The sequence below is a fragment of the Capsicum annuum genome, chromosome 3 (genome assembly GCF_002878395.1).
Source record: "Capsicum annuum cultivar UCD-10X-F1 chromosome 3, UCD10Xv1.1, whole genome shotgun sequence".
Classification (NCBI taxonomy): Eukaryota; Viridiplantae; Streptophyta; class Magnoliopsida; order Solanales; family Solanaceae; genus Capsicum; species Capsicum annuum.
The window spans coordinates 34,832,439-34,859,452 of record NC_061113.1 but is presented as its reverse complement, the minus strand read 5'-3'; the positions used below and the strand labels follow the sequence as shown (position 1 = coordinate 34,859,452).

At 38.9% G+C, this 27,014-nt stretch overlaps 1 protein-coding gene across 3 annotated transcripts; it reads right to left on the bottom strand.

The window, feature by feature from the left end:
* Window positions 1–56: 56 nt before the first annotated feature.
* On the bottom strand, window positions 57–27,014 carry LOC107863960 (nodulin homeobox). Of its 3 annotated transcripts, none has more exons than XM_016710176.2 (18): window positions 26,871–27,014; window positions 26,662–26,761; window positions 25,517–25,642; window positions 25,249–25,407; window positions 24,347–24,430; window positions 24,140–24,259; window positions 23,792–24,010; window positions 22,867–22,998; window positions 22,648–22,743; window positions 21,220–21,381; window positions 20,780–21,071; window positions 20,580–20,714; window positions 20,433–20,502; window positions 20,107–20,170; window positions 1,862–2,386; window positions 1,732–1,766; window positions 738–1,252; window positions 57–539 (listed from the first exon to the last, which is right to left on the bottom strand). In XM_016710176.2, exons 2-17 carry the CDS (start codon window positions 26,734–26,736, stop codon window positions 760–762), a joined length of 2,787 nt encoding a protein of 928 aa, XP_016565662.2. In that variant the 5' UTR covers window positions 26,737–26,761; window positions 26,871–27,014; the 3' UTR covers window positions 57–539; window positions 738–759. The 3 variants fall into 3 exon arrangements, with proteins under 3 accessions (XP_016565662.2, XP_016565664.2, XP_047265249.1); XM_016710178.2 differs by having other exon boundaries at window positions 20,580–20,702; XM_047409293.1 differs by lacking the exon at window positions 26,871–27,014 and having other exon boundaries at window positions 20,580–20,702; window positions 26,662–26,855.

Below are 27,014 nucleotides of genomic sequence, written 5' to 3'. Positions count from 1 at the left end.
TTTGAGAAGTCTACGTTGATGTTTGCCAGATATATAGAGTGCATCGCAACTTCACATTGATAAGCAATTCAGACTAGAGTAAAAGAAACAAATACACTGTTTTGTAAGGTCAAATTATGCAACAATATCATATCATTTTTCAAATTACTTTAACAAGTTATACAGGATGTTGTATGAAAACAGTAATCTTGTACATCCTAAACCTCCAGAATGTACAGGGAGCAAATGACTGAGGCTTGTCTTTCAGAACCTGGGCATGCTTTCTGTAGAAGATCATCACGACCTGCCTGCACCATGCTTGGATGGGGACTATCCCGAGAAATCTGGCAGTCCCCACAAGACACACCAGGATAGTAACACCTTTCAGGAGGACTGGATAATTTTCCAGTTAAAGCATCAGATATAATGGCCTGCTCAGAGATAGCATGGGAAAATAGAATGCAAGGCCTTCCACAATATTCACAGGACTGCCCAACATGTGGACCTCAAATTTTCCTCTGGAACTATCAAATCTGTAACGATCAGCAATGCTATTCCAGCTGAAGAAAAATATAGACAATTAAACAAAAATCTTAAGGAGAAACACACACCCAGCTTTTGTTTTTTCTGAAGTTCTTGGAACATGAATCCAGTGTGCAAACATTGTAATGCGGGTTCGGTTCTATAATCTATACACAATCAAACAAGTATAGGCTAGAAGTTTCAAGAGGTAACAGAGAGAGTCAAGTAATTCTTACCCAGAACTGAGATGCTTTTGATTCACCGAGCAGGCAACACATAGAGTTTGCTGGACTGCCACAAGACTCGCATGAAACCAAATTTTCTTTCAGCCTGATCAAATGATGTTCCAGTTAGGTCTGATGGGTAAGGAAGCTTAGCAGACCTCTCAACCTTGAGATCAATAATATCCACAACACAGGTCCCTAACTCCTCCAGGTCCCTCTGATACCACTTGCCACTGACTTGGCAAACCTTTCCTCTTCCAATCTCTTCTGCCTTCTCATTTATAAGCACAACGTACTGCCCTGCCCTACACTTCGCAGATTCTGCTGAAGCTACCGGTGCCGAGCCAGTTACCCTCTGTGCATTTTCTCTAGCAGCAGAGAGGATACCAACATCCTCGACAGGACTTCCAGGTGAGTCACAAGGAGGCAGATTAAGCACCCCACCTTGTTTGTCAATATTATCCCCTTCAGACAGCATGCGCCCATCCTTGGCAGCACGAGCTAGCCTTGCTTTCCGATTGTTTAACCTGTATGTGTTCAAAATGGAAATGATTCTCCAGCATGAGGACAAGATCAGAGACACACCTCATTAAATCAATCGAGACCTATTTGTATGTCTTTTTTTCTTTTGTTCTCTCTCACAGAATAAACGACTTGTTTGTGCATTTTTTCAATAGACAGCACACTTATTAGATAGAACATGCAGCAAACTAAAGTTGCATTTTAATACATTCAGTAAAACTCAGATAGGCTCTTAGATAATTTTGTTGACTCAGCACGCCATTGGACAGGCATCTTTCACAAAGTAATAGATATGTAACAGTATCTTGGATATTCATGGATGTTGGCACTCATAGTGGGAAAGCAGTAAACAGGTTTACAAAAGATTAAATCATTTAGGTACCTCGTATTAAACATATTTAGACCCACACCATTCTAGCAATAAAATAGCTTAAGATGAACTATTCAAAGGTGTTAACAAAAATAAAAGAAATATCACTCTTACCAATTCTTGAGCTGCGATTTTGTTACCTCTGATCCCTGGAAACAAAATAGGAACATGTTAGGGAGGAAAGGCTAATTAATTGACAGAGCAGAAACGGGAAAAAGGAAAAAAAAACTGCATGGGGACATACATGAACACTTAATTCTGCAGCCCAATAGTCTAACAACGTTTTATTTCGCTGCATATCAGGTTCATCCATCAGGGCCTTCTCAATGAGCGATATCTGTTTTTCGTTCATTATAGTTCGCTTCCGTTTCCTTTGTTGCTTCTCTTCATGCTGTGCAGCTTCAACCATTTCATCCTCTCTAACCTCTCCAGGAGCATTGTACTTTATCTGCTCAACTTTCCCAACTTGATCTGTTGGGTGCCTACTTCGTGTGGAGCTGGAATCGGATCCACTAGTCTCCACATTCTGAGTCTCAATATCCTTCATCTCTATAGATGTACCTAGAAATCTTTCGTGTTCAGTCATTTCACCTTTCGTCCCAGCCTCACCTGATGGACCTTCGCCATTGACCCTGGAATTGAGTTGGTTCAATCTTCGCAGAGACGAATTATCTGGTATATCCTCTCTTGAGGTTGCACTTCTGTTGGTAAGATCCAGGGTCGCTTCCCCGAGTTGAGGGGTTAAGTATGCCCCCAGGTTCTGAGCCTCCTGGAGAAAAAGAAAATATTAATTCCTTCCTATAAATCAAATTTAAGCCCAAGTAAAGAATCAAAACAAAAATCACTAGAATAAACTGGTAAATTAAACTTCAGGCCATCATTATGTCCAATTTAACAGCATTCTAAAGTCAATTGAGTCACTTGAAAGCAAAATATTTATTTCTGCAAACACAGTGGTCGCATTTTGCAGGAACAATCATGTGTAGTCCACAAGAAATTCATATTCATTATCTTATTTTATTTTTAGATCTAAATTCATATTCATTATTTTCTCCCTGATGAGATCTCCAGATTATTGAGGAGACATGCATAATTGCATACACAGCTTCTTATCTCTTTGTCAAACAGCAAAATTTATGTGCATTTGACCATATCACCTAAAGTACACACAACCACTGCTCTCCTCTTCTCAGCGAACTTTATGTGCATATGATGATTTCCCGTAGAATATACTACACCACTTCCCTCCCCTCAGGCCAACTGCTCTTCTCCCTCTGTGTCTAGTTCATTTTTTCACGTTGTTACTGTATGATAAACTGTCTTGAGCCGGGGGTTTATCGGAAACAGCCTCTCTACTTCCCCGGAGGTAGTGGTATGGACTGCGTACATTTTATCCTCCCCAGACCCCACTAGGTGGGAATATACTGGGTTTGTTGTTGTTGTTGTTGTTGTTGTTACTGTATGATAAACTACATCTCCAAGTTGACAGGGAGACAATCCTCTAGAAAAGAAGGATCAGAAAGATTTAAAATGTCCAACTCGGTGCTCTCTAACAGTTCTGCCAGATAAAGCTGCAAACCAGAAATAGTCAGGATTCCATGTTGTCGTTATTCTCCCCGACTAACCAAAACCAGCATACTTCAAGGATAAAGAGTAAAGAGCCGCAGAGGTTCCCTAGAACTATTTAAAGAAAGAAACCAGTATCCTTGAACCACAATTTACTTATGTTAGATCCTAGACACATTTATAAAGAAGTGAAATAGTACCCTCGAAACACATTTTACTTGTGATAATATAATAAGACAGAGTACAGCAGCTTAAGCAGGCAGGACATGGTCAACATGCCTGCTAGCTCCGAAGGACAGTTTTGTCATTTCCTGCATGCTGATTCCTTTTGCTGAAATTGCCTGAAAATCTGTGGGCCCACCTGATTTTCATGTGCTACATCCTTTGCCTTGCAGCATTTTGAACTATTACTCTATTGTGGATCCATTAACCTTTCAGGTGCGAAAACGTGTATCTATTAAGTATAAGTTCGTAATAAACTTTGCAGCATTTTCATGAAGCTACTTGATAAGTCGTCAATTTGACGACGTGCTAGCACCTTTTAAGCCTAAATTATCATGCTTTTCCATTGATTTGATGATACTCTCTCTCTTAATGCTCATTTATGTAGGTAAAAGTAAAAAGGGAAGATGGACAAGTCATTCAAGTCATCAAGAGGCCAAATGTGAAGGAAAAGAGTCATCCGCTTCGCATCTGCTTTGAAGCTGCTAGCCATCTACTCTCAATCTGCTCTCCATCCGCTTTGGATCCGCTCAAGCAGATCAAGAACAAGGCGGCAGTTTTGTAATTTTCATCAAATGTAGAGTGGAGTTTAAAAAGAGGACTTTAGCTCATTTTTCAAAACTAGCCTTCATCTTTTGAGCATAGCATCTCTCTTAGCTTTTTAGCTTCTCTTCTCAACTTAACATCTATCTTTTCATCTTTAATTCTCAAAGCTTGAATGAAAAATATATGCTAGTGATTTTCCATTGAAGAATTATTGAAACCCCAAGTGTGGAACTACATTATCTCTATTTCTCATGTATGAAGTCGATGATAACTTTGGTATATTCTTATCCCTTTTATCTATGAGTAGCTAATTCTAAATCTTGGGGTTATGCTTGCTTAGGTTGTGGTAGTGCATGGGTTTTAGCTAATTATTTTTCTAATTAGTTAGTTGTGATGGGTGTTGCATTTATTTCATGAATTAACAAAGAATTGGGGGTTGCAAACCCAATCACCCTAGAACCCATGTCATTCTTGAAAGAGGGAACATGGGTGAGGAATAAATGCAACTAATAACTTGATTCATTTCATTTAATGATATCTCTTAGACATAAGGATGTCGATTGAGGCAATAGATGTGGAAAATTGTCACACTTGTGAGGTGTTCGAAAGAACTCATTTGTGAAATTTGGTGTTGTAATTGAAAGATTGACACTAATACATTGACATCTAGCCTACCCATGACTTTTAACTAAAAGTTGGATACCCATGCATGAACCCACACCTAGAATTGCATAACCCCAAGGCTTATTCTCAATTGAATTCACTTTTAGCATTTTTCAATGTCAAGATAGTGCACTAAAATTGAAGTAGTTGTCATTTATAAACACAAACTAAATCCCCCATTTTACATTTATGTTTGTTTTATTCACACTACGGGTCATCTTTTAGTAGACTATCAATACTTTTGAGTTTTGAATTCCATGCTTTCACTCCTTGTGGATTCGACCCCGACCTAAGTTGGGTTATTATATTGACAACGATCGCTTACACCCATTTAAGAGTGTAATTTGAGCGTTATCAAAAATGGCGCCGCTGTCGGGGAGTGAAACATAGTTTTCACTCTTGTAGTATTTTTAGTTACTTTGGGTTAGCCGTAGTGTTTTATTTTACATTGTTTGGTGTTTTTGTCCTTTCTCAGGTGTGCATAATAGTATACACGATACTATGAGTCAACACGGTAGTTATACCGGGACAATTGATGGGTATCATGAGGATCACCTCGGTGATGTGGGCCGAGCTAGTGCTATTCATATTCCACTGACGGAAGGAAATGGAGTATTCCACGTTACTAGCGTGATGATTCACTTGCTTCAAATGAAAGGGTTATTTGGAGGCCAAGCACATGAGGATGCTAATCTACACTTGACGAATTTTATTGAGGTGTGTTCTCCATTTGACATGCCCCACATATCTCAAGAGTCAATCTGGTCACGTTTTTTCCCATTCTCTTTAACGGGAGAAGCAGTCTTATGGTTGCGGTCTTTGCCCGCGGGGTCTATTACTTCATGGGTTAGGCTCATGGAGGCATTCTTGGAAAGATACTTTCCCCCTTCTCGGATGTTGCAACTAAGGGATGAAGTTAATGCAATGCCCAAATCATGAGGTTCCGGATAAAATGCTCCTTCAAATTTTCTATAGGGCATTGGATCAATTGAACAAGACGGTAGACGAAAATGCGGCCAGGAGTTCTCTTGTGAGATTATCGTATGGTATTGCATCAACTTAATTAGATCAAGTGGCCAAGCAAAGTAGAGGGTGGCACACAAGAGATACCGAGGTGGTCGTGGGGGCTCCCTCCGCATCTTTTGTGAGTCAAGAGCAAAAGAAAAAGGATGAACAAAGAGATCAAATATGGCTAAAGTGACGACGCAACTTGATCTTCTCAATATGATGGGAGCTCCTCCTAAGGCGGTTAACGTTGTTGCTTCTAAGAGTGCTAAAGCTTATGATGATAAGGAAACAGAGTCCCTTGACGAAGAAATTCGGTTCTTGTTGAACCAATCGGGGGGTTCCCGCCCTACATATCAAAGGCAAGGTGGGAATCAAGGTTGGAAGGAAAGAGATCGTGATAGAGATTGGCGTTATAGAGATCGGGATTGGAGAGATAAGGAGAGAGATTATGATCGGTACATACCTCCACATGATTGAGCAAAGGGTAAAGAGTCAAGTTCCATTGACCCGGATAAGCTCAAAAATAAAGATGTCCTTGCTCGGATTTTAATAGGTGTTGAGGGGATCGACAAGATGGTGAGAGATAAAAGGTGACTTCTCACAACTAAATCAAACGGTGACATCTTACTCGGCCTCTATCAAGCAACTTGAAACTCAATTGGGCCAAATCTCGGCACAACTTAATGCAAGACCAAAGGGTGGATTACCTAGTGACACAGTTGTCAATCCTAAAAATAATGTTCACATCATGGCTATTGTCACTAGGAGTGGTCGGACTTTTGGTAAAGATATTGATCTTGGTGAAGACCCCAACGAAAAGGCAAATGAAGAACAAGCCAATGCAAAGAGAAAGCGGCTAGAAGAGCCAATTGATAATGATCCAAAGCCTAATGAGACAAGTGTTGAACGGCCAATGGTAGTTGAAGAAAATATTAAAAGTGAGAAAACTCCAAAGGAGGTTTCTGATGATATTCCAAAAGTGGATGAAACTCCAATTGTTCCATTGCCATAAATCAAAATTCCTCCCCCATTCCCACAAAGGCTCAAGAAGAAGGATAATGATACCAAGTTCAAGAAGTTTCTTGCGAAGTTTAGCAATTTATCGGTGAATATTCCTTTGCTAGAAGTCTTACAAAAAATGCCCGGGTATGCTAAATTTATGAAGGACTTGATTACAAAGAAGCAAGTCATGGATTTTGAAACAATTGAGGTAACCCACAATTGTAGTGCTATAATGTCTAGCACAATGGTGGTGAAGAAAGAAGACCTGGACGCATTTACTATTCCTTGCACTATCGGGGTCTACAAATTCGGAAAAGCGTTGTGTGATCTAAGAGCAAGTATTAATTTGATGTCATTCGCCGTGTTTCGAAAGTTAGGCATGGGTGCTCCTAAGCCTACCACTACAAGGCTTCTAATGGCCGATCGTTCAATCAAAAAGCCCATGGGTGTGTTGTATGATGTTTTGGTGAAAGTTGACCGGTTTATCTTTTCGGCCAACTTCGTTATTCTCGATTGTGAGATTGATCATGAGGTTCCAATCATTCTTGGTAGACCATTCTTAGCTACCAAAAGGGCCTTAGTGGATGTGGAATGTGGGGAGATGAAATTTTGGGTGAACAATGAAGAAGTATCCTTCAATGTGTGTAAGTCCATGAAGCAACCTATGGACTTGCAAGTTATTTCGGTGATTGATGTGGTTGATGATGAGGTAGCTAACACTGTAGAAATGGATCTTGTGAATGACCCCTTGGTAGGTGTATTGTGGAACCTTGGGAGTGAGGTGGTTGAAGAATATGATGAGGTGGTAGCTTCGTTGACGGGTCTTGGATCTTACACCAAGAACCAGATCAACTGGGATGTTGATTTGAAAAAACGCGAGAGTCTACCCTCCAAGCCGTCTATTATTGAACCACGTCAACTCGAACTTAAGTCATTACCATCCCCTTCCAATATGTTTTCTTGGGTGAGGATCAGTGTTGTAAAAAGCGAGCGCCTCGTAGCCAATGGCGAATGGCGAGGCGAGGCGAGGCCTGATCGCCTCTTCACGGCGTGGCGCTACGACATTCAAAAGGCGTCGCGTTTGCGAGAAAGGCGACATGGCGACAAAGACGTCGCCTTTTAATTTTTTTAAAAAAAATTAGGGTTTTAGGTATATAAGCTAATTTTAGGACTTATTTACCCATTTTGGCTTTACCAACTTACTAATTGGTGACTGTGGCTGCTACCATTTATCTCACAATTTCGATTCCGGTGACTCCCGCTACTTCGGTAAGCAGTGAACTACCGGTTTCTATTTTTTTTCTTCTTTTTTCTTCTTCTTAATCCAGCGTCCAATACTTGTATTTTGGTTGTGTTTTTTGTTCTTCCTGTTTTTCTCTTCTTCTATTTTCCTTCCGACTTCCACTGTAATACTGTATTCTATAATAGTGTTACAACCTTACACTATAACAGTAACCAGTAAGTTGTAGCCTTATTATGTAATTTTTTTTTAATAACTTATATAAAATTAACATAGTATGATAGTAATATACTAATTGAATTGTTGAGTCATTTAAGTTCTAGACTTTTAGCATCTATCTACTATCTATTTTTAATTCTTGACTTGAAATATTTCCTAATATATTAGTGTTGTTGAAATTTTGATCATTTACATATTATTTTAATTTTTTATATTAATTATCGCCATACATTCAAAAGGTTATCGCCTCGCCTCGCCGCTCGGCGAGGCAGGGCCTTGTCGCCTTTCGCCGTCCAAAACACTGGTGAGGATAATAAATTGCCAATCATTGTAGCAGGTGATCTTGAACCTTGTCAAGTGGATTCCTTCAAATCAATTATGAAAAAGTTCATTCGTGCTATCGGATGGACTATCGCGGACATTATAGGCATTCCTCCCGGAATTTGTTCTCATAAAATCAAGCTAAATGTTGATCATGTTCCTAGCGTGGAACACCAAAGGAGACTAAACCAACCGATGCAAGAGGTGGTCAAGAAGGAAATCATTAAGTGGCTTGATGCGAGAGTTGTCTACCTAATTTCAAATAGCACGTGGGTGAGTCCGGTTCAATGTGTTCCTAAGAAGGGCGGCATGACGGTGGTCCCGAATGAGAATAACGATCTTGTACCTATGCACTCGGTCACGGGTCGGAGAGTGTATGGATTATCACAAATTGAACTCACGGACCGAGAAAGACCACTTTCACATGCCCTTTATGGATCAAATGTTGGATAGACTAGCCAGTCGAGGTTGGTATTGCTTCCTTGATGGTTACTCGGGGTACAATCAAATTTGCATCGCCCCGGAAGACCAAGAAAAGACCACTTTCACTTGTCCCTATGGCACATTTGCTTTCAAGTGCATGCCCTTTGGGTTATCCAACGCGCCAGCCACGTTCCAACGATGCATGTTGTCCATTTTTGCCGATATGGTAGAGGATACAATGGAGGTTTTCATGGATGACTTCTCCGTGGTTGGGGATTCATTTGATTCTTACCTCGCTCACTTAAGTAAAGTCTTTGAACGATGTGTGGAGACTAATCTTGTTTGGAATTGCGAAAAATATCACTTCATGGTCAAGGAAGGCATTGTTCTAGGCCACAAAATTTCGGAAAAGGGCATCTAAGTGGATCAAGCAAAAGTTGAGGTAATTGCTAAGTTACCCCATCGATCTCCGTGAAGGGCGTTAGAAGTTTTCTTGGTCATGCCGGGTTCTATCGGCGTTTCATTAAGGATTTCTCAAAGATCGCTCATCCTTTGTGCAAGCTTCTTGAAAAGGAGGCAAAATTTGAATTTGATGATGATTGTGTAAAGGTTTTTAATTGCCTCAAGGAACTGCTTGTGTCGGCTCCTATCATAGTAGCTCCAGATTGGTCATTGCCCTTTGAATTAATGTGTGTGCAAGTGGTGTTGCTCTAGGTGCGGTTTTGGGCCAAAGAAAAGAGAAGTTGTTCCACCCAATTTACTATGCAAGCAAGACGTTGAATGATGCTCAACGTAATTATACGGTTACGGAACAAGAGTTGTTAGCGCTGGTCTATGCTTTCGAAAAGTTTCGGGCCTATTTGTTGGGCAAGAAAGTGGTTATGCACACGGACCATGCTGCTCTTAGATCTCTCATGGAAAAGAAAGAGGCAAAACCTCGATTGATTAGGTGGATATTGCTCTTGCAAGAGTTCGATTTTGAAGTGAAAGATCGAAAGGGGTGTGAGAATCAAGTAGCCGACCACCTTTCACGCCTTGAATTCAATCATGAGAAGTTGGGTGAGATTGATATTGATGACACCTTCCCCGATGAGCTAGTTATGTCACTTTCGGGGAGCATTACACCTAGGTATGCGGATTATGCTAACTATATTGTGAGTGGTGTGCTTCCCGACAAGCTAAATCATTATCAAAAGAAGCAGTTCCTATTTGATGTGTTTGGGATGAACCGTTCTTGTTTAGGGAGTGTGCGGATGGTGTGATCCATCGGTGTGTCATGGAGGCGGAAATGAGAGATATTCTCGAGGCATGTCACTCCTCTCCGTTCGGTGGTCATCATGGTGGGATCCAAACGACCGCTAAGGTTCTTCAAAGTGGATACTATTGGCCTGCCCTTCATAGAATGCTTATGAGTTGGTGTTTCGAGGAAGCATGAGATGCCTCTTAAGCCCAATCTCGAGGTTGAACTATTTGATGTGTGGGGGATCGACTTCATGGGTCCCTTTGTGAGCTCATATCGTAATAAATATATCTTGGTAGCCGTAGATTATGTCTCGAAGTGGGTGGAAGCCATTGCTTTATCGAACAATGAAGGCAAGAGTGTCACTTTTTTCTTGAAGAAGTACATCTTTACAATGTTCGGGACTCCAAGGGCAATTATTAGTGATGGCGGCTCTCATTTTTGTAATTGGGTCTTCGGTGCTTTGCTTGATAAGTATGGGGTGAAGCATAAGGTTGCTACTCCTCCCCAAACTAGTGGCCAAGTTGAAGTTTCAAATCGTGAAATCAAGTCCATCCTTGAGAAAACTGTGAATATTGGTCGTATGAATTGGGCGAGACAACTCGATGATGCTCTTTAGGCATATAGAACGGCATATAAAACTCCTATTGGTATGTCCCCCTACCAATTGGTGTTTGGGGAAGCTTGTCACTTACCCGTTGAGTTAGACCATAAGGTTTTATGGGCTTTGAAAAAGTTGAATATGGATTGGGAGGATGCTTCAAAATTGAGGGTGAATCAACTTTATGAGTTAGAAGAGTTTCGGCTCAAGGCATATGAAAGCTTCGTGTTGTACAAAGAGAAGATGAAGAGGTGGCATGATGCCAAAATCTTAAAGCGAGAGTTTCATGTGGGTGATGATGTCCTCCTCTTCAATTCAAGATTGAAACTCTTCGCGGGGAAGCTTAGATCGAAGTGTTCAAGCCCGTTCGTGATCTCAAATGTTTAACCTAGTGAGGCTATTGAGTTGGAAGATCACGAGAAGAAGAAATTTGTGGTGAATGGGCAACGATTGAAGCACTATCATGTGGGTGGACCCGGAGCGACTAAGGTTGAGGCGTTTCGCTTCAAAGATCCAAAATGATGAGTAAATGATGTCGTGCCGCGACTTTAACTAAGGCGCTTCTTGGGAGGCAACCCAAGATTTATTTTCGATGTTTTTAATGTTTTTGATATTAATTTTAGCTTAGTTTTGATTGATGCAGGTAATATAGAAAAATTGGGGTGCAAGAAGATTGGCTCGGAGGCTCGAAACTAAGCTCCGAACCAAGAACTTTGTGAAGAAAAATCGTGTGCCAAGCTGGAACAACCTGCGCTGCACCAGCTTGAGCAGGTCAGACGCAGGTGAGGAGCAAATGGAAGGCAGATTCAGAGATGTTTACTGCCTAGACCTGCGCTGGAGTTGCTGCAGCATTCCAGTCGCAGGCCAGGCTCATCTTGGACGCAGGTGGCCTGAAATTGACGACAAAAAACTGTCCCTCACTGCCTCGACCTGTGCTAGAACTGCTCAAGCAGTTCCAGGCGCAGGTCCAACACACTTTGGATGCACTTCAGCTGCTATAAACTGCCGCAGGTGCAAAGCACTTGGCATGCAGGTTAAGTCTAAAAGCTGTAGTGTTTCTAAACGGGTCAGATTTTGTTGGGCTGACCCGCCCTGGTCAGACCAAAATCTCTTTAAACGCGTAAACAAGAGACAAAACCAGTGAACACTTCAACTTTTCTCATTACAACTCTTTTCCAACGTTCCTTTCTCTCAAACTTAACATTCTCCCTTTCTTTAACAAAAATTGAGCTAACAAGAATTGCGATAATTCTTTTGGACTTGTGCTTCACTTTTCCTCTCTTAAATCAAGAAAGGTATGCTCCTTCATAGTTTCACTTTTAAATTCTCTTAAAAATGGACATAGTGCTTCATAACTCAAGATGATTTGTCACTTGAATTAAGTTTGTGTGAGTTTGTTGGGATGATTTTTACTTGTTAGAATAATTATGTTGTCATTGGTGCCTTGTTTCACTAGTTTGATTCATGATACTCTCTCAAATGAAGCTAGTGCACCATGTGTTTGACAAAATATCCCTTAAACCTTTCTTGCTTGTTTTGTGTGGTGGGTGGCTCAAGTATGATAATATGAGCATCTTGACTGTGTTTGGAGATGATTTGGTGAGATGGGCTTGTTGGTCACTATGCCTAACCGGGAGACATGAATGGACAAGAATGCTTGCCTTACGCAATGATAGATTGAATGACATCATTCTTAAGGGTATTGGTCATTCTTGTTTCCATTAGAGGTTTTGGATGTCCTATGAACTAGTTTTGTGAAATGTGAAGAATGTGAGATAATTTAGAGCCCAAATGATCAAGTGTTGTAATGAATGCATCCCATGGGCTCTAATGATGAAATTGCCTTGCATCTATCAAGCAAACATTTTATTTTCTTATCTTTAATTTTCTTTCTTAACATACAAAATTCCAAAAACATGTTTTACCTTTTCTCTTTTGTTTTGGTTTCGTTTTGTTTCTTTCTCATAGGTATGTCTCCAAGGAAGAACTTGCCACGAGAAGCTAGAAAGGGTAATGCCCCGGATAAAGGCAACGCAAAGGCTACTTCCGCAAAGGGAAAAGAACCGGTCTCCAAAAATAGTTCGAAAGTCCCGGATGTCCAAGCTACCATTGATCGTACACAGGAGGTTGGAAAGGAGGCGGATCGAATCCGATTTAGTGTGGATGGTGTGAAGGAGTTATATGATGATTGGGTAACTACTCGGGGCTTCCATCCCGAGAAGGTCTTTAGCATGAAGGGAGTTGACACCTATTTCCCCGAAATCATCGCCGAGGTTAAAGAACGGGTATGGGAACTCTTCAAGGATATGACGCCTTCTACTCACCCACTATGCTACTTCCCCGATATTGTTTGTGAGTTCTATGCTTCCTACGTTGTTCGGCACAATGAACAAAAATATAAAATTCCAATTGTCGAACAACCGTGTCTCGAGAGTGTATTAATTCGAGGGGTGGAAGTTCCTTGCACGGCCTCGGAGATCAATGTGCTCTATTTTGCTTGTGACTTAGATTCCGCGGTGAAGTGCAAGAAGATGATATTTGCGGACGTCAAAGTTTTTCGTGGCTTGCTAAGGTGATTGCTAAGGGCTTTCCTCCATGGGCTAATGGTGAAGGTCAAATCAAGAGGAGATCTTTCGGTTCAAGACAAACATTGGCTTGGATTTGTGGGTAATCGTTTACTCCCCTGAAGAAATGACCAAGATGTCAAGGTTGATAGGGCTATCATTGTCGGATGCATCACGGATAAAATTGCGATCAATCCGGGAAAGTTGATAGCAGAAACGATGAAGGTCAGGGCAAAGCAACTGGGCACTTTATTGCCCTTTTCGGCACTCATATCTATGCTTTGCCTTCAGTTCAAAGTCCCGCTACTCTCTAAGATTGACAGACGGGTTATATGCACCGGAGTCATTGACATCACATATTGCAAGGATGAGGATAACCCTACGGGCATAAAGAGGAAAGCTTTGGTTTTGGTAGACTCGGGTGCGGAAGGGTTGCCGAGCTCAGAGGGAATGGAAATCTCTCTGTATTCTACACTTGATGCTGAGACTCGTCATGATTCCACCGATACTCTTCCATCATCAAGCACCACACCACTACCTAAGTCCACACAATTGGCACGGTCTTCTACGGTGACGTTTGCCAAGGTTGCTTCCATGAATTTGGCAAACAATGCTACTCTTACCCAATTGGTGGCGGACATTCCCCAATTTATTCAGGCTATTATAGCACCTCTTCGTGCCAGCGTAGCGAAGTTAGAGCAGAGAGTGGCCACGCTTGAGGCGAGGGGAAATTGTGAGGGGGTGGCATCTGAGAGGGCAGAACTTGATAGTTTACGGGCGGAGATTCACTCCGGACAGCCCTCATTCGGTCTTGATGAGGCGGAGCTTGCTTTTCCGCCGGAGACTTCAGGCCTAGTACTTCCATTTGATGATTTGTTCGGAGAGGGTCATGAGGACACTGATGATGAGACCGAGGTTGATCTTATAGAGGGGCTACCTGAGGCCCGACAGGTTGAGCTCGCCTTGCAATTATCCAGGGATGAGGAGTATGCACGGATGGTTGGGGCTAGTTCTAGCACTCGACATGATGATGAGTCACCCTTCATAGCAGACTCGATGAGAGGAGCCCAGTCTGACGAGGCTTCTATTGAGACAGTGAGATCATTCACCTACAGGGATCCGAGCGCCTAGTGCGCCACAGGGAGTCTCTCCCCTCCTCTACTCTCTTTTACTTTCGCATTGGGGACAATGCAATATCTTTAGTGGGGGGTGGGACAGTTTTATGATTTGTTTGATGATCGAAACTTATTGTTTCCCTTTATGGTGTTTGGTTGGAAAGCTTGTATGGACATCCTCTATGTTATTACTTTGATGTTTATGTGTAGACACTATATTTTGTCATGTTTTTATATTTTGTCATGTTTTTATGTTTGTTTTTTTTTTCTTTTGTTATTATTATTGACATTGCTTTGGATGAGCCCTTGTCGGGCATTTTGATAATAATGTCGAATATTGTCGTTTTGTTGTTGAATTAGTGCCATGCACTTAATTTAAATGTGGTATCCAATTGTGCGCACTACTCTTGTCGCCTTTTGTAAATACGTGTCTAATAAACTCCAAGGGTTTTCTTCGAAACTCGGTTCTTTCCTAAGGAGCAAATTTCAATGTTCTGTTCCGTGTTCCGTGTTCCATGTTTGTTACGAATCTGTGTGCTTTCCTCTGCTTTATATTCCTGCATTCCTGCTTTACTCTGTTCTATATTCCTTATGGCTGCAGTATCTATGTTATGTCATCTGCTTCTGTGCTGTACTATGTGTTTGTTTGATATCTCGTAACTTGAGCCGGGGGTCTTTCGGAAACAGCCTTTCTACTTCATCAGAGGTAGAGGTATGGACTGCGTACATCTTACCCCCCCAGACCCACTGGGTTTGTTGTTGTTGTTGTTGTTAGTTTCTTTGTCGAACCGAGTGATAATTCACCCATGAGGGATGACGAGGCGACATCCTTAGGTAAAGTATCTAGTCATTTTGGTTAACTAGGAAGAAGCAAAAATTCAAAAATACTTCCAAAATGTCATTGACAAGGAATGAAATGTTTTTGAGAAAAATTGAAAATTATGTAAGATGCAAGATGTTTTGAGTTTTCTTTTGAGTGAGACCATTACGCTCAATTTTTTGCTCTCTCTTTACAAGGATGAGTTGTTGAGTCGGAGTATCTTATGAAGCTCAAATTGGTTCGGAGACTAACTTTTTGCTCTATGAGTACGATGCCATGAGTGGTGAGATTTTTGAATAATTATTGTACATATGTGTAGTCTAGAACTTGCCCCGAGTGTATTCAAAGCGAAATTCTAGGCAACTTGGTTTGGAGGATGACCCGAGGCCCTTTTTGACCCGTCTCATAGCCAAATTCCCCCCTTAAAGTTGTTCCCTAGTTAACCCATTTGAACTTTTTTGCCCTTCTTTCTTTCTTATTGTCATGATAACTATGCTAAAACACCTAAACCCTTTTGAAAATCTCTCTTGTGGCACTTAACCTCCTATGATGCATTGCATGATTCTAAATAATGGATTATAGGCAAAGGCCTAAGTTTTGAGGATTGTGTATTTGGGAGAAGATGGTCAAAGAAAAGATAAGAAAGGTGTATGTAAGGTTGTCAACACATGTGCTAAAAAGACAAAAGATGTGCTTGATGATAAAGTTGAATAGCCTAGCCCATAGAACTTGAAAAAAAAAATTGGAGTGAGGGGCTAAGAAAGGCTTATAGGTAGAAAATCTCTAGAAAAAGTCAAAGAAGTGAAAGAAAGAAAATGGTAGCTTTGAATTGTTTGGTAAATGTTAAACAAAAAAGTAGGACAATATGGGAAATGATTTGAAAAAGAATAAGGTGGGTAGTTTGAAATTTTGGGGGTAGAAAAGATTGAACGATTGCATCAAAGGAGGTCTTTTAGTCACTTGATCCATATATATTCCTTCCCGCACCTTAAACCTTCATCTTGACCCACAAGACCTTGGTGATTCCAAAGTAAGTCAGTCTACATTAGTAGTGAAAAAACACAAAGGGCAAACCTATGGTTCTATTCGATGTACTTGAATTTCTTTATGAGAGTGAGCGTGAATTCTTTCTTTATTTGAGCTCCCTTAAGAATTGAAATATCTTTGGTGTGTAGAGCTAATTCTTGCATGTGAGCAACATCAGTACTTTTGGGTAGAGGGTGACGTTTTACTATCGGTTTGGGTAAATGAGTGAAATAAGTTGCATTGTGAAGATTGAGACAAACTTTGATGATTTTGTGTCTTATCTTAAGATGTTTTGTGATTTGAAAAATTCATTTGATACAAACTTGCATCCTTGCTTCATAAATATGTGCTTATTGAAAAGTTTTGGTTTACTTGTTGCCATGACATGTGTGGAAAATGTTTGTAGAGCTTTGTTAACTTATTCCTTTAGTATAGCTTTCTTCTAGGTGGATTTGAGTTAAATACCCTATCTCATTGAATTATTCTTGGTTGCTTGAGGACAAGAAATAGTATAAGTTTGGGGGTTGCTAAGTCGTCAATTTGACGACTTGCTAGCACCTTTTAAGCCTAAATTATCATGTTTTTCCATTGACTTAATGGTACTCTCTTACTTAATGCTCATTTATGTAGGTAAAAGTAAGAAAGGAAGATGGACAAGTCATTCAAGTCATCAAGAGGCCAAATGTGAAGGAAAAGAGTCATCCGCTTCGTATCTGCTTTGAAGCTGCTAGTCATCTGCTCTCTATCCGCTTTGGATCCTCTCAAGCAGATCAAGAACAAGGTGGCAGTTTTGTAATTTTCATCAAATGTAGAGTGGAGTTTAAAAAGAGGACTTTAGCTCATTTTTCAAGACCTAACCTTCATCTTTTGAACATAGCATCTCTCTTAGCTTTTTAGCTTTTCTCTTCTCAACTTAGCATCTATCTTTTCATCTTTTGAGAATTTTGTACTAAGCTTGAATGAAAAATATATGTTAGTGATTTTCCATTGAAGAATTATTGAAACCCCAAGTGTGGAACTACATTATCTCTATTTCTCATGGATGAAGTCAATGATAACTTTGGTATATTCTTATCCCTTTTATCTATGAGTAGCTAATTCTAAATCTTGGGGTTATGCTTGCTTAGGTTGTGGTAGTGCATGGGTTTTAGCTAATTATTGTTCTAATTAGTTAGTTGTGGTGGGTGTTGCATTTATTTCATGAATTAACTAAGAGTGGGGGTTGCAAACCCCAACCACCCTAGAACCCATGTCATTCTTGAAAGAGGGGACATGGGTGAGGAATAAATGCAACCAGTAACTTGATTCATTTCATTTAATGATATCTCTTATACATAAGGATGTCAATTAAGGCAATAGATGTGGAAAATTGTCACACTTGTGAGGTGTTCGAAAGAACTCATTTGTGAAATTTGGTGTTGTAATTGAAAGATTGACACCAATACATTCACATCAAACCTACCCATGACTTTTAACTAAAAGTTGGATAAATAGCCAAGTACCCATGCATGAACTCACACCTAGAATTGCATAACCCCAAGGCTTATTCTCAATTGAATTCACTCTTAGCATTTTTCAACGTCAAGATAGTGCACTAAAATTGAAGTAGTTGTCATTTATAAACACTTTCAAACTAAATCCCCCATTTTACATTTATGTCTGTTTTATTCACACTACGGGTCATCTTTTAGTAGACTATCAATACTCTTGAGTTTTGAATTCCATGCTTTCACTCCTTGTGGATTCGACCCCGGCCTAAGTCGGGTTATTATATTAACAACGATCGCTTACACCCATTCAAGAGTGTAATTTGAGCGTTACACTACTAGGGTACTAAATAAATAGTAGTGCTCCTAAGCAAAGGTAATTAAGAAAAATAATAAATAATTTCTTAAGCAAAGAAAAATGGTGAATATTAATAAAATAAATTACTAAAAGTACATCGAATACAAGTAATTTAATTATTTAAGGGAGTAAATCATCAAACTACTTTACAACGCGTTCCACTTGTTAGATTGGCTTTCCAAAATTGAATGTATCGTGACTTAGTCCGTGAGTAGCACGGGTGAACCCATCTAGTACTTATGATAGGTCCTTGAAATGTTAAGTTCTCAAAGGAGTTTCTCCCTGCCAATTTTGCCACAAAACGGTCCAAGTGTACACCATGTCACCAAACAAAGACCAACTTTGTAAAACTTAATCTCCTACTTACTGATTATTTATTTAAAACCTAATCTCCCAAATTATTGATTTGTTTGTTTAAAACTTACTTCCTATGTCCCAATTTATATGACACAACAACAACAAACCCAGTGTATTCCCACATAGTAGGGTCTGAGGAGGGTCGAATGTATGCAGTTAATACCACTACCTCCAGAGAAGTGTATTCCCACTACCCAGTGTCCCAATTTATATGAAGCACTTTCCATTTTAGTCAGTCTCAAAAAGAATGATAAATTTTATATTTAGTAAAAATTTGACTTTAAAATCCAAATTTCACTGTTAAATGAGATGATTTATAGCCACACAAACACCTATGATTTATTTAGACAAAAAATTTCAAAAGTCTTCCCATAATTTTTTAAACTCTGTGCACAATCAAACTAAATCATATAAATTGGGATGGAGGGAGTAATATCCCAACTTATTGATTATTTGGTTAAACCTCAAGCTCCCAACTAATTGGTCAGTCGTTTAAACCTTAAGCTCCCAACTTATTGGTTATTTGTGTATAATATATTTGATTTAAAAGAATACTATTCTGTGGATCCTACTTTGCCCTCTCCTCCATGCCATGTTGTGTCCCTTATTCCTCTTCCAACCAGGAAGATAGACAACAGACACATTACTGAAAGTTACCTCCTAGCACCCCAAAACACATCTACCTAAATTTTTTTAAAATAAAAAGGGAATGATGAACAATTGACCAAAGTGCCAAACTCCACTCCATCTCATCTCTAAAACTGTAAATCAGCATCATCATTCTACAGTATCTTTTCAGGAAGCAGCACCATAGTCCATACCTATTCCTCATCAACGACTCCTTTGATTAGAAATCCAAATCTTACCCTTCAGGTTTTCAACATGAATTGTTCAAAAGTTTCCTGTCCGTTCTACCCATGGCTTTTTAATCTTTCTACTCTGCGCACGTCTTTATTTTGCTTTTATTGATTTCATTTGCTTTAATTGATACAAGATCCATTTATATTTTGTATTTTGTATTTCTTGCATCATGAAGAATTTTTTCCTTTTTGAGCATAGATTTTTCTTAGATCATGAAATTGCACGGGGCTGAAGGGCAAAGGGAGGTAGAGGTGGCTGTAAGGAGGTTGGTGGTGTCAGAGGCTGCCTGGAAGTTGAGGTCGACAATGAAGGTAGACAGGCAAACTAGGAAGAAGAGTTCCTTTTTTGGTTTCAATTAGGAGGAAGAGCATACAAGATTATAGTTTAGTTATCTTATGCATGCCACTACTAGTGACAAAACTGATAAAATTTCACACTCCTTAACTAAGAATTAATATGACATTTGCTCAACTACAAAATGAGCCTCACGTTTAGTCCAAAGAATAGACAATTAATTCACCAAGAAATACAGCGTACAGGAGAAAAGTCATTGGATTACACCAACTGAAGTTCCAGAATACACCTAATAATCTTCTGAGACTGAGTTTTGACAGCTTTGTTACGAGACAATGATTCCTCAAACATGCTTCCTTAAATTTTATCCAGCAGCATAGTTCAATAACACATTGAATTAGGACAAAATGACAATATCAACAAAACTAACAAGAAGGGACAGTGGATGCTCCACGGCAGGAGTTCAGTAAATAAATAATGCAGTGATATAGTGATATAACTAAGGGCAAAGAAGGATTTACCCAAAGAAAAACATATGAGAGATTAGAGGATTTACCTGAACTCGATTTTCTCCGAATGCACGGGGAGTAATCAGAGATTCTAACTGTGTGATGAACACCCTTCAGAAAAAATGTGGCAACATTAGTATTAATATATTAGAAAAGAAAATGATCTAATTGAGTTTCTTCCATAATTTTTTTACAGGATACAGAGCACTCTCTAGAGGATGTGGTCGTTAAGTCTAATTGATCAAGCAACACAAGGTACCATAATGAGCATGATATTACAGTTACGGAACATGTCCACCACAAAGCAAATCATACAAGATGGAAACTTAAGGTTCAAATGTGAGAATAAGAAAGAAGCCAGATAATTAGTCACCTTAAAAGCTGAACGTCCTCGTCATTCAGAAAAGTAGGTATCAGAGACTCTGCGTGACTTAACAAGGAACCTACCAGGCAAAAGTAAGTCAATGGTAAAGCACATGACTTAACACTGGAAGACATTCTACAAAATAGAGATGCGTACCAAGGTTTCGGCTAACAGTAGCTGCTTTTTGAGGATCAGAAATGGATTTAAACCCTTCTGGGCCTGCAGAAAGTTTTGTTCTTACACACTGAAGAAACTTGTTAAGAAAAAGATCCTTCTCCTCTGCAGTCAGAACTAAGCATGATTCAGCAAATAGTCAGGCAGCAGTACTATACATCAAGAGAGTCCAACATGTATACCTTTGCAGATATCAGGAACAAAACAGTGGAGATTTGCTAATACTTTGACCAACAATGATGTTCTTTGATGTGGATAAGACGGTCTAGGTACATTGGAAGGAACAAAAGTTGACTCTGTACTCATTGCATTTAACTGATCAGAAAATGGGGACAAATCCAATACCCATCCAGCTGCTGTGAAAGGATCATATTCCAAAGTAGCATCTTCTTCACGTATAGGAAAGTCAGATGAGCACCAAGTAGAAAGGAACTCTCCATGTGTGACAGAAAAGATTTCCGTCAAAACTTCAGTCTGAAGGAACGTATAATAAGGCAAATATGAAAATTGGATCTCTTGAGAGTTAAGAACAGCCATGGACATGGTGCAGAATTTCCAAAAACGTAATATTCTTACAGAAAAGAACTTTAGCAACTATTACAAGGGAAAAATATCTTCTTACAAAGTGAGTGGTGATAAATGACCTAAAATTTGAGTCATCGGAGAAGATGTCAGCTAGCCGCATTGCATTGAGTTGTAACTGTCCTTTTGGATAAATTTTGTCAGATGGAGTGACAGATGGTAGGAAATTCGTCCCTAACATTTTCTTCAGTACATTAAGAACCTAGACAAACAAAATTGCATCAAACAAACTGTCTGCTTTAATAAGTTCAAAGTTCCCGCAACAAAGATAACTAGCAGTATAGACATCAGCACACTAGCATGCCTTTCGAGACTTATTTGCATCTTATCAAGCATTACGCAGGCTATAATGTATAGTATCTTAATGACTCATCTTAACCTTTTAAAGCAGCTGTTGTTTCTGGTGGGAACTGTTGAGCTTTCAAAGTGATTTCCGTAAGTTGCCTTTCCATCACAAGCAAGGTAAGGCTGAGTACAACAAACCCTTGTGGTTCGGCCTTTCCCCAGACCCCATGCATGGAGGGAGATTTAATTACACCAAAGTGCCTTTCCATCGAAAGCAGGGGCAATGCCCACCTCATGCCATTTTTTTCAATGAGTGATTCTTTTATTTTGTCTGTAAATACCCCTTCCTATATAATGCCATTTCCAATCAGTTGCCTACTTTGTAACAAGGAATTAAGCATAAAGGGACAGTACACAATCCCCCCTTATGCTGGGTTTTCTTTAAGATAAGAGTGCACATGATCCATCAACAAACCATCAACCCACATATTATAAAAAATCAAAATTTTGAAGTATCCTGGATTTTCCATGACATGGTCACCTCGTCACATGAAAGAGGATTCGGAACTTTTATAGCTCCAAAGAGCCATTGACTTTAAGTTTATCTTTAACAGTACGTAATTAAAACAATTGTATCACCTTTCTAGTTTTCATGACTTATTAATGTCCTTGTTCTATCCATTGTTGCACATTATTAAGGTCATAATTAACATTTCCAGAGAACGAGATTATAAGTAACATAAGAACAGGTACTGTCAAAACAAATATGGAATGCATTAAGTAGGCTCATGCCAACAAGATGAACTGCAAATGAATGAGGTTGAGATTCTACAGGAATATCAGTTAATGTCGTCTATTGTCTATTTTGGTGTCTGCATACAGGATACAGAATTTAATTGAACAATCACATCTTGGTCCTTATCACTCTGATAAGTTGATAGCCGAAAGGATAATACAACTCAGTGCGATGAGTTTTAATTAGGGAAAGAGAAGATAAATCTCACTTTCTTTTACAAATCAAGAACAGTTAGTCATTAAAGGGCCAGAGGGAAATCAAACCGTTCACTGGTCACACCCAATAGTGAATCATCAACAAGAGAAACTACTTGTATATCACTAAATTATTCATCTCGTGGAATAGCAATTTTAAAAGAGAAAAAGACGAAAGTTTCCAGAGACAGACCTCGAGAGCAACAGATTTTGCTAAATCAAGGCTTGCTGGAGTACTAGCAACTTCATCCAAGTAAGATAAACTCTCTATTTCACAAAGATTCAACAACTGCAGAAAACAGTGCATCAAAATTCATTTCCACAGAAAAGGCTTATACTAACTGTTCTCAGCAAATTTATAAAGCCTCAAGCAATAAGAATAGCCGAAGCTCCCACTATCAGCTGGACTTACAATAGATAATACTTTAGATTTCAATCTTGATACAGCAGCAATGATTGAGGAGGATACAGTAACTAAGGGAGATACAACTACGCGCATGACAACTTGTGCCAACAAAAGAACTCTGCCTTTGCTGCTCAACTCCTGGCATAGATTAAGAACATCCAATTCATTAAGAAGAAAACACACAAAATTGAAAATAAGAAACCCTTGCAATCATCACATAAGACAGTTAAGAAACACATTGAAAACTTCAAATGCTTGCACAAATTATGAACAAAATTCATCATAAAAAATATTAAGAAAATCAGTTTTCAGCAATTACTACTACTACTAGACCTCTATCTGTTTTATAATGCTGGCAAATAGATTCATTGTGCTGTAAATACAAAAAAGGAATGGACACCGGTGGACGCCCACATCGGTGGGTTAAAGGGTCCTTGGTCTCCTTATATGGTCTTAGGCAATCCTCCCCTCATGAGCTAGCTTTTGAGGTTGAGTTAGGCCCAAGGTCCATTTCTTTATCAGACACATACGAACAACTTAAGTTAGGTACACAGCAAACTTATAGTATAAATGTTGTAGTATGAGTTGGGACCAAGACAGAAAGAGGAAGTTGAAGATAGGTAATCCACTGCTCTCTCTTGAACTTGCAGAAGTTACATTTGGTCAAATTAATTCTGTTTTATATCACATTGTTCTCGTGAGATAAGAAACTTTATTCCTTATCCACTTTATATCATAAAGCATGTAAAGGGAACAAGGATGACGAGTAAAGAAAGCAGGTTCATTTTTGCATCATGTTTCTTTCTCTATTAGAAACTGTACATTCACCCTACTTGGGCTGAACCTGGACTACAAAAGGCATTCTTTTTCCAAGTTTCCAGAAGTCATTTTCGTTTCAGGTACTATATCTATATAATTCTTTGGGAAAAACCTTATTCTTAACAAGACGCTCCCGAAATGATTTCTGCTGACATAGTGACTGAAGAAACTGTATAGAAGCCTCGCACTGCTGGCAGAGATGGTTTAAAGTTTCTTCAGCTTTAAGACCATACTCCTGCCGGGAATGAGCATGATCAGCTGATAAATTCCTCTGCAGAATTTTAATATCAGCAGTAACAGCCGCAAAGGCTGCATCCATGAGTACATCTACCTGCCAAAGAAAGCGGACGCTCCTCAACCTGAGAACAATCTTTCAAATACAAAAGTAATGCATACAAGTAGCACATTCTTGTTTTAATCCGGCATGATGGTCTTTCATTATTCATACACAGAAACTAACCTTGTTATATGCAAGTAAAACTTGAGCAAGGTCTTGCCATTGTGAAGATATACAGACCGTCAATAAGTAGAGACTGGAAGCAACCAGCGTAGAATGCAGAAGAACCATATCATTTGAAACCTGAAAATTTGAGATAGTGTTAGATAGTCCTCATCACAGTTAATATAGGATTATAAAGATTAAAAATTCAGGTGAGGAGAAAACAACCTTATTGTAAGTACAGAGATTAACAAGTGAATAGAAGACTAGATCAAGCAGCTGTTCTGATACTTTCACATCATCAAGCAATATCTGGAACAAGTAAATCAAGAGTTCAGTATGATCTTGTCCTATGTCACAAGATACAATGGCAAATGTTCATGATCAGCTGGCGTTTCCACCAACACAAAGAAAAATGGAAATATAGAAATATGCATGCACTCACAACTATTCAGCATGAAAGAACTGTATGTGTATATATTCTATAGGAATCTTAAGTTATGTTCCTTAATTATATAGATGTAGAATGTCAAAAGAGCAAAGAAACAAATTGACCGGTCACAAGTTTAGCAACTCGAGACGACTAACATGCAAAACAGCAACATATAACAAACATAATCATGATAGATGCAAACCCTTGCTGAAATATACTCTTTTTATCCCGTATAGAATAATGATTTCGGAATACAAGGCTTGAAGTACGTAATTTTGGTACAACTCCAGATATCGATTCCTTAAATTTACATGAAATAGATTCTATATGTTTAAAAACTACATTGTTCAATACATTTGTGAATTTAAGAGATAACAACAGTCAACATAAAACCATGTAACTCCCCAAATAGTAATAGCATCATCAAAATGAGCCACACAAACTACTAACTGTTTCTGATTTCTTTGGTATTATCCTGCTTGACAACCTTTCCTATTTTTTCTCCTTTTTTATCTCAATACCTTAATACTATAGAGAGATACAAACACTCCATTTGGTCCACAGAGAGAAAGGGAGGAGCAAGACAATGGAATATAACAACCAGTAAATCGGCTGGTGTACTACCTAAAAGCTATGTAAAACGAAAGAAGAAATGTAGCTGACCACATAAGTAAATAAGAAAATAAGAAGGTGCCACCTGTTCTATTTTTGGATGGCGTGATGCTATATCAGTTAAGGAGTGCAACAGTTGAAAACCAGATAGCAAGTACTTGAGTCTGCATGAATTTGCTTCCAACGCCAAAATCACCGCAATAAGGTGCAAAGGAAGATATCTTGCAAGTTTTTCTACGTCAATCTACAAATTTAAGAATCTATCAAAAAGCCTAAAAGACTAAAAGCATAATTTAACCCTAATGGAATAATAAAGAAGATAACACAGTGCCATGGCCATCAAGAGTTCCAACCTGTATGTTTAATCCATTTTCAGGTATGTGCTGAAGGATATTATTTTCAGCTTCTCTTATAAGTCTGCTCAACTCCTGAGAGCTGAGACTATGCAGGCCTTTCACAGCTGAAAGCATGTCAAGTGCCTATTATCAAAAGAATTATATGAGATAAACATGCACAGTTACAGCATAGCTGAACTGTTGATAAGTGGTCATATGACTCGCAATCACAAACTAGTTCGGGTTGGCTATGTGAATCCTCCATATTCCATTCTGTTTTATTTGCGCTGATTTCATTCCAATGCATATCCCATCTTACTACTGCTTATCCAAAACCCCTTACACAATTAATTTGATGGCGCACAACGTATACAAGTACCAGAAGCTCAGACAAAATTCAACTATGTTTACTATTTATTAAGCATAACAACAACAATATACTCAGTATAATCCCACAAGTCAGGTCTGAGGAGGCTAGAATATATGCAAACCTTATCACTACCTATGTGGGGTAGAGAGGCCATTTTTGATAGACCCTCAGCTCAAAAAGAAATGTTTACTATTTTTAAGCATGCAACATAAATTTCCCTCTTTATGATTCCATAAGACTGGTAAATAATTTCAGCACGTTGTTAGAATTATTGCTTTTGAATTGCTTTAGTTTTATTGCATAAATCCTAGTTAATAGGTTGTTAGCTAGATTTTCCTATTACTTAAGTAATTAGGAATTAGTTAGTTAAGAAATATTTTCTAGAGATATTCTAGGCTAGTTTATAAATGTAGAGTTCAACAAAGCTGAATTAAAGAATTCCCTTTGCCCTCATTGCAGTATTTTTTCTCTCAATATTTTGCTAGATAAAAACCAACAGAAGTAAACACATAGGCAGAAAAAAAAAAAGTGATTGCCTCCCATTTATCCTAGCACTGGTGGACAGTATAACAGTACTTGTTGTTGGTGAGAAGTAGCATTTATCTCGTGGAATTAGGTGCGCGGAAGTTATTAAAAAAAAAACATAAACATACACAATAGTACTACCTGTTCCTTTGGGGTTATTTCCTTCTCTCTTTTTTTTTTTTTTTTTTCTATTCTCCTTCCCATTTAACTATCAGACATGCACCGAAAATTTCTTGAGAAAAAATAATAATGATGATAATTAACTTACAGGGTGGATGGGTATTGCAGTAGAGCTTAATGGGTCAGTACTGCATGATGTTCCGTCTTCTTTCAGAAACCTCATATTTCAAATCCCGCAAGAAACCCAACTGATAACGAGTACACAATAGGGTTAAAATTCTTTCTTACCAAATAAGTATCTCAAAAACGAAAAAAGAATAGCACTAAGATTTATAGCAAAAAAATAAGAATGCTTACCAAGATTTATATGCTTTTCGATTTATAATATACTGTAGTAATTACTCAGAGAGTCCAGTTGACTGTTAAATCTTCTAGGTACTACTTTCTCAGCGGAAGTTTTATTTATTTTCTTTATATATATTTCAAAATGAGAAAAGTACA

Excerpts from the sequence above, each read along its gene's own strand:
- LOC107863960 (XM_016710176.2), bottom strand. The coding sequence starts at position 26,736 with ATGAGGTTTCTGAAAGAAGACGGAACATCATGCAGTACTGACCCATTA. Across the intron at positions 22,744-22,866 it reads AATCTAAAGTATTATCTATT|TTGTTGAATCTTTGTGAAAT; the intron begins GTAAGTCCAGCT and ends TGTTTTCTGCAG. Across the intron at positions 20,503-20,579 it reads TACTGTTAGCCGAAACCTTG|GTTCCTTGTTAAGTCACGCA; the intron begins GTACGCATCTCT and ends TTTGCCTGGTAG.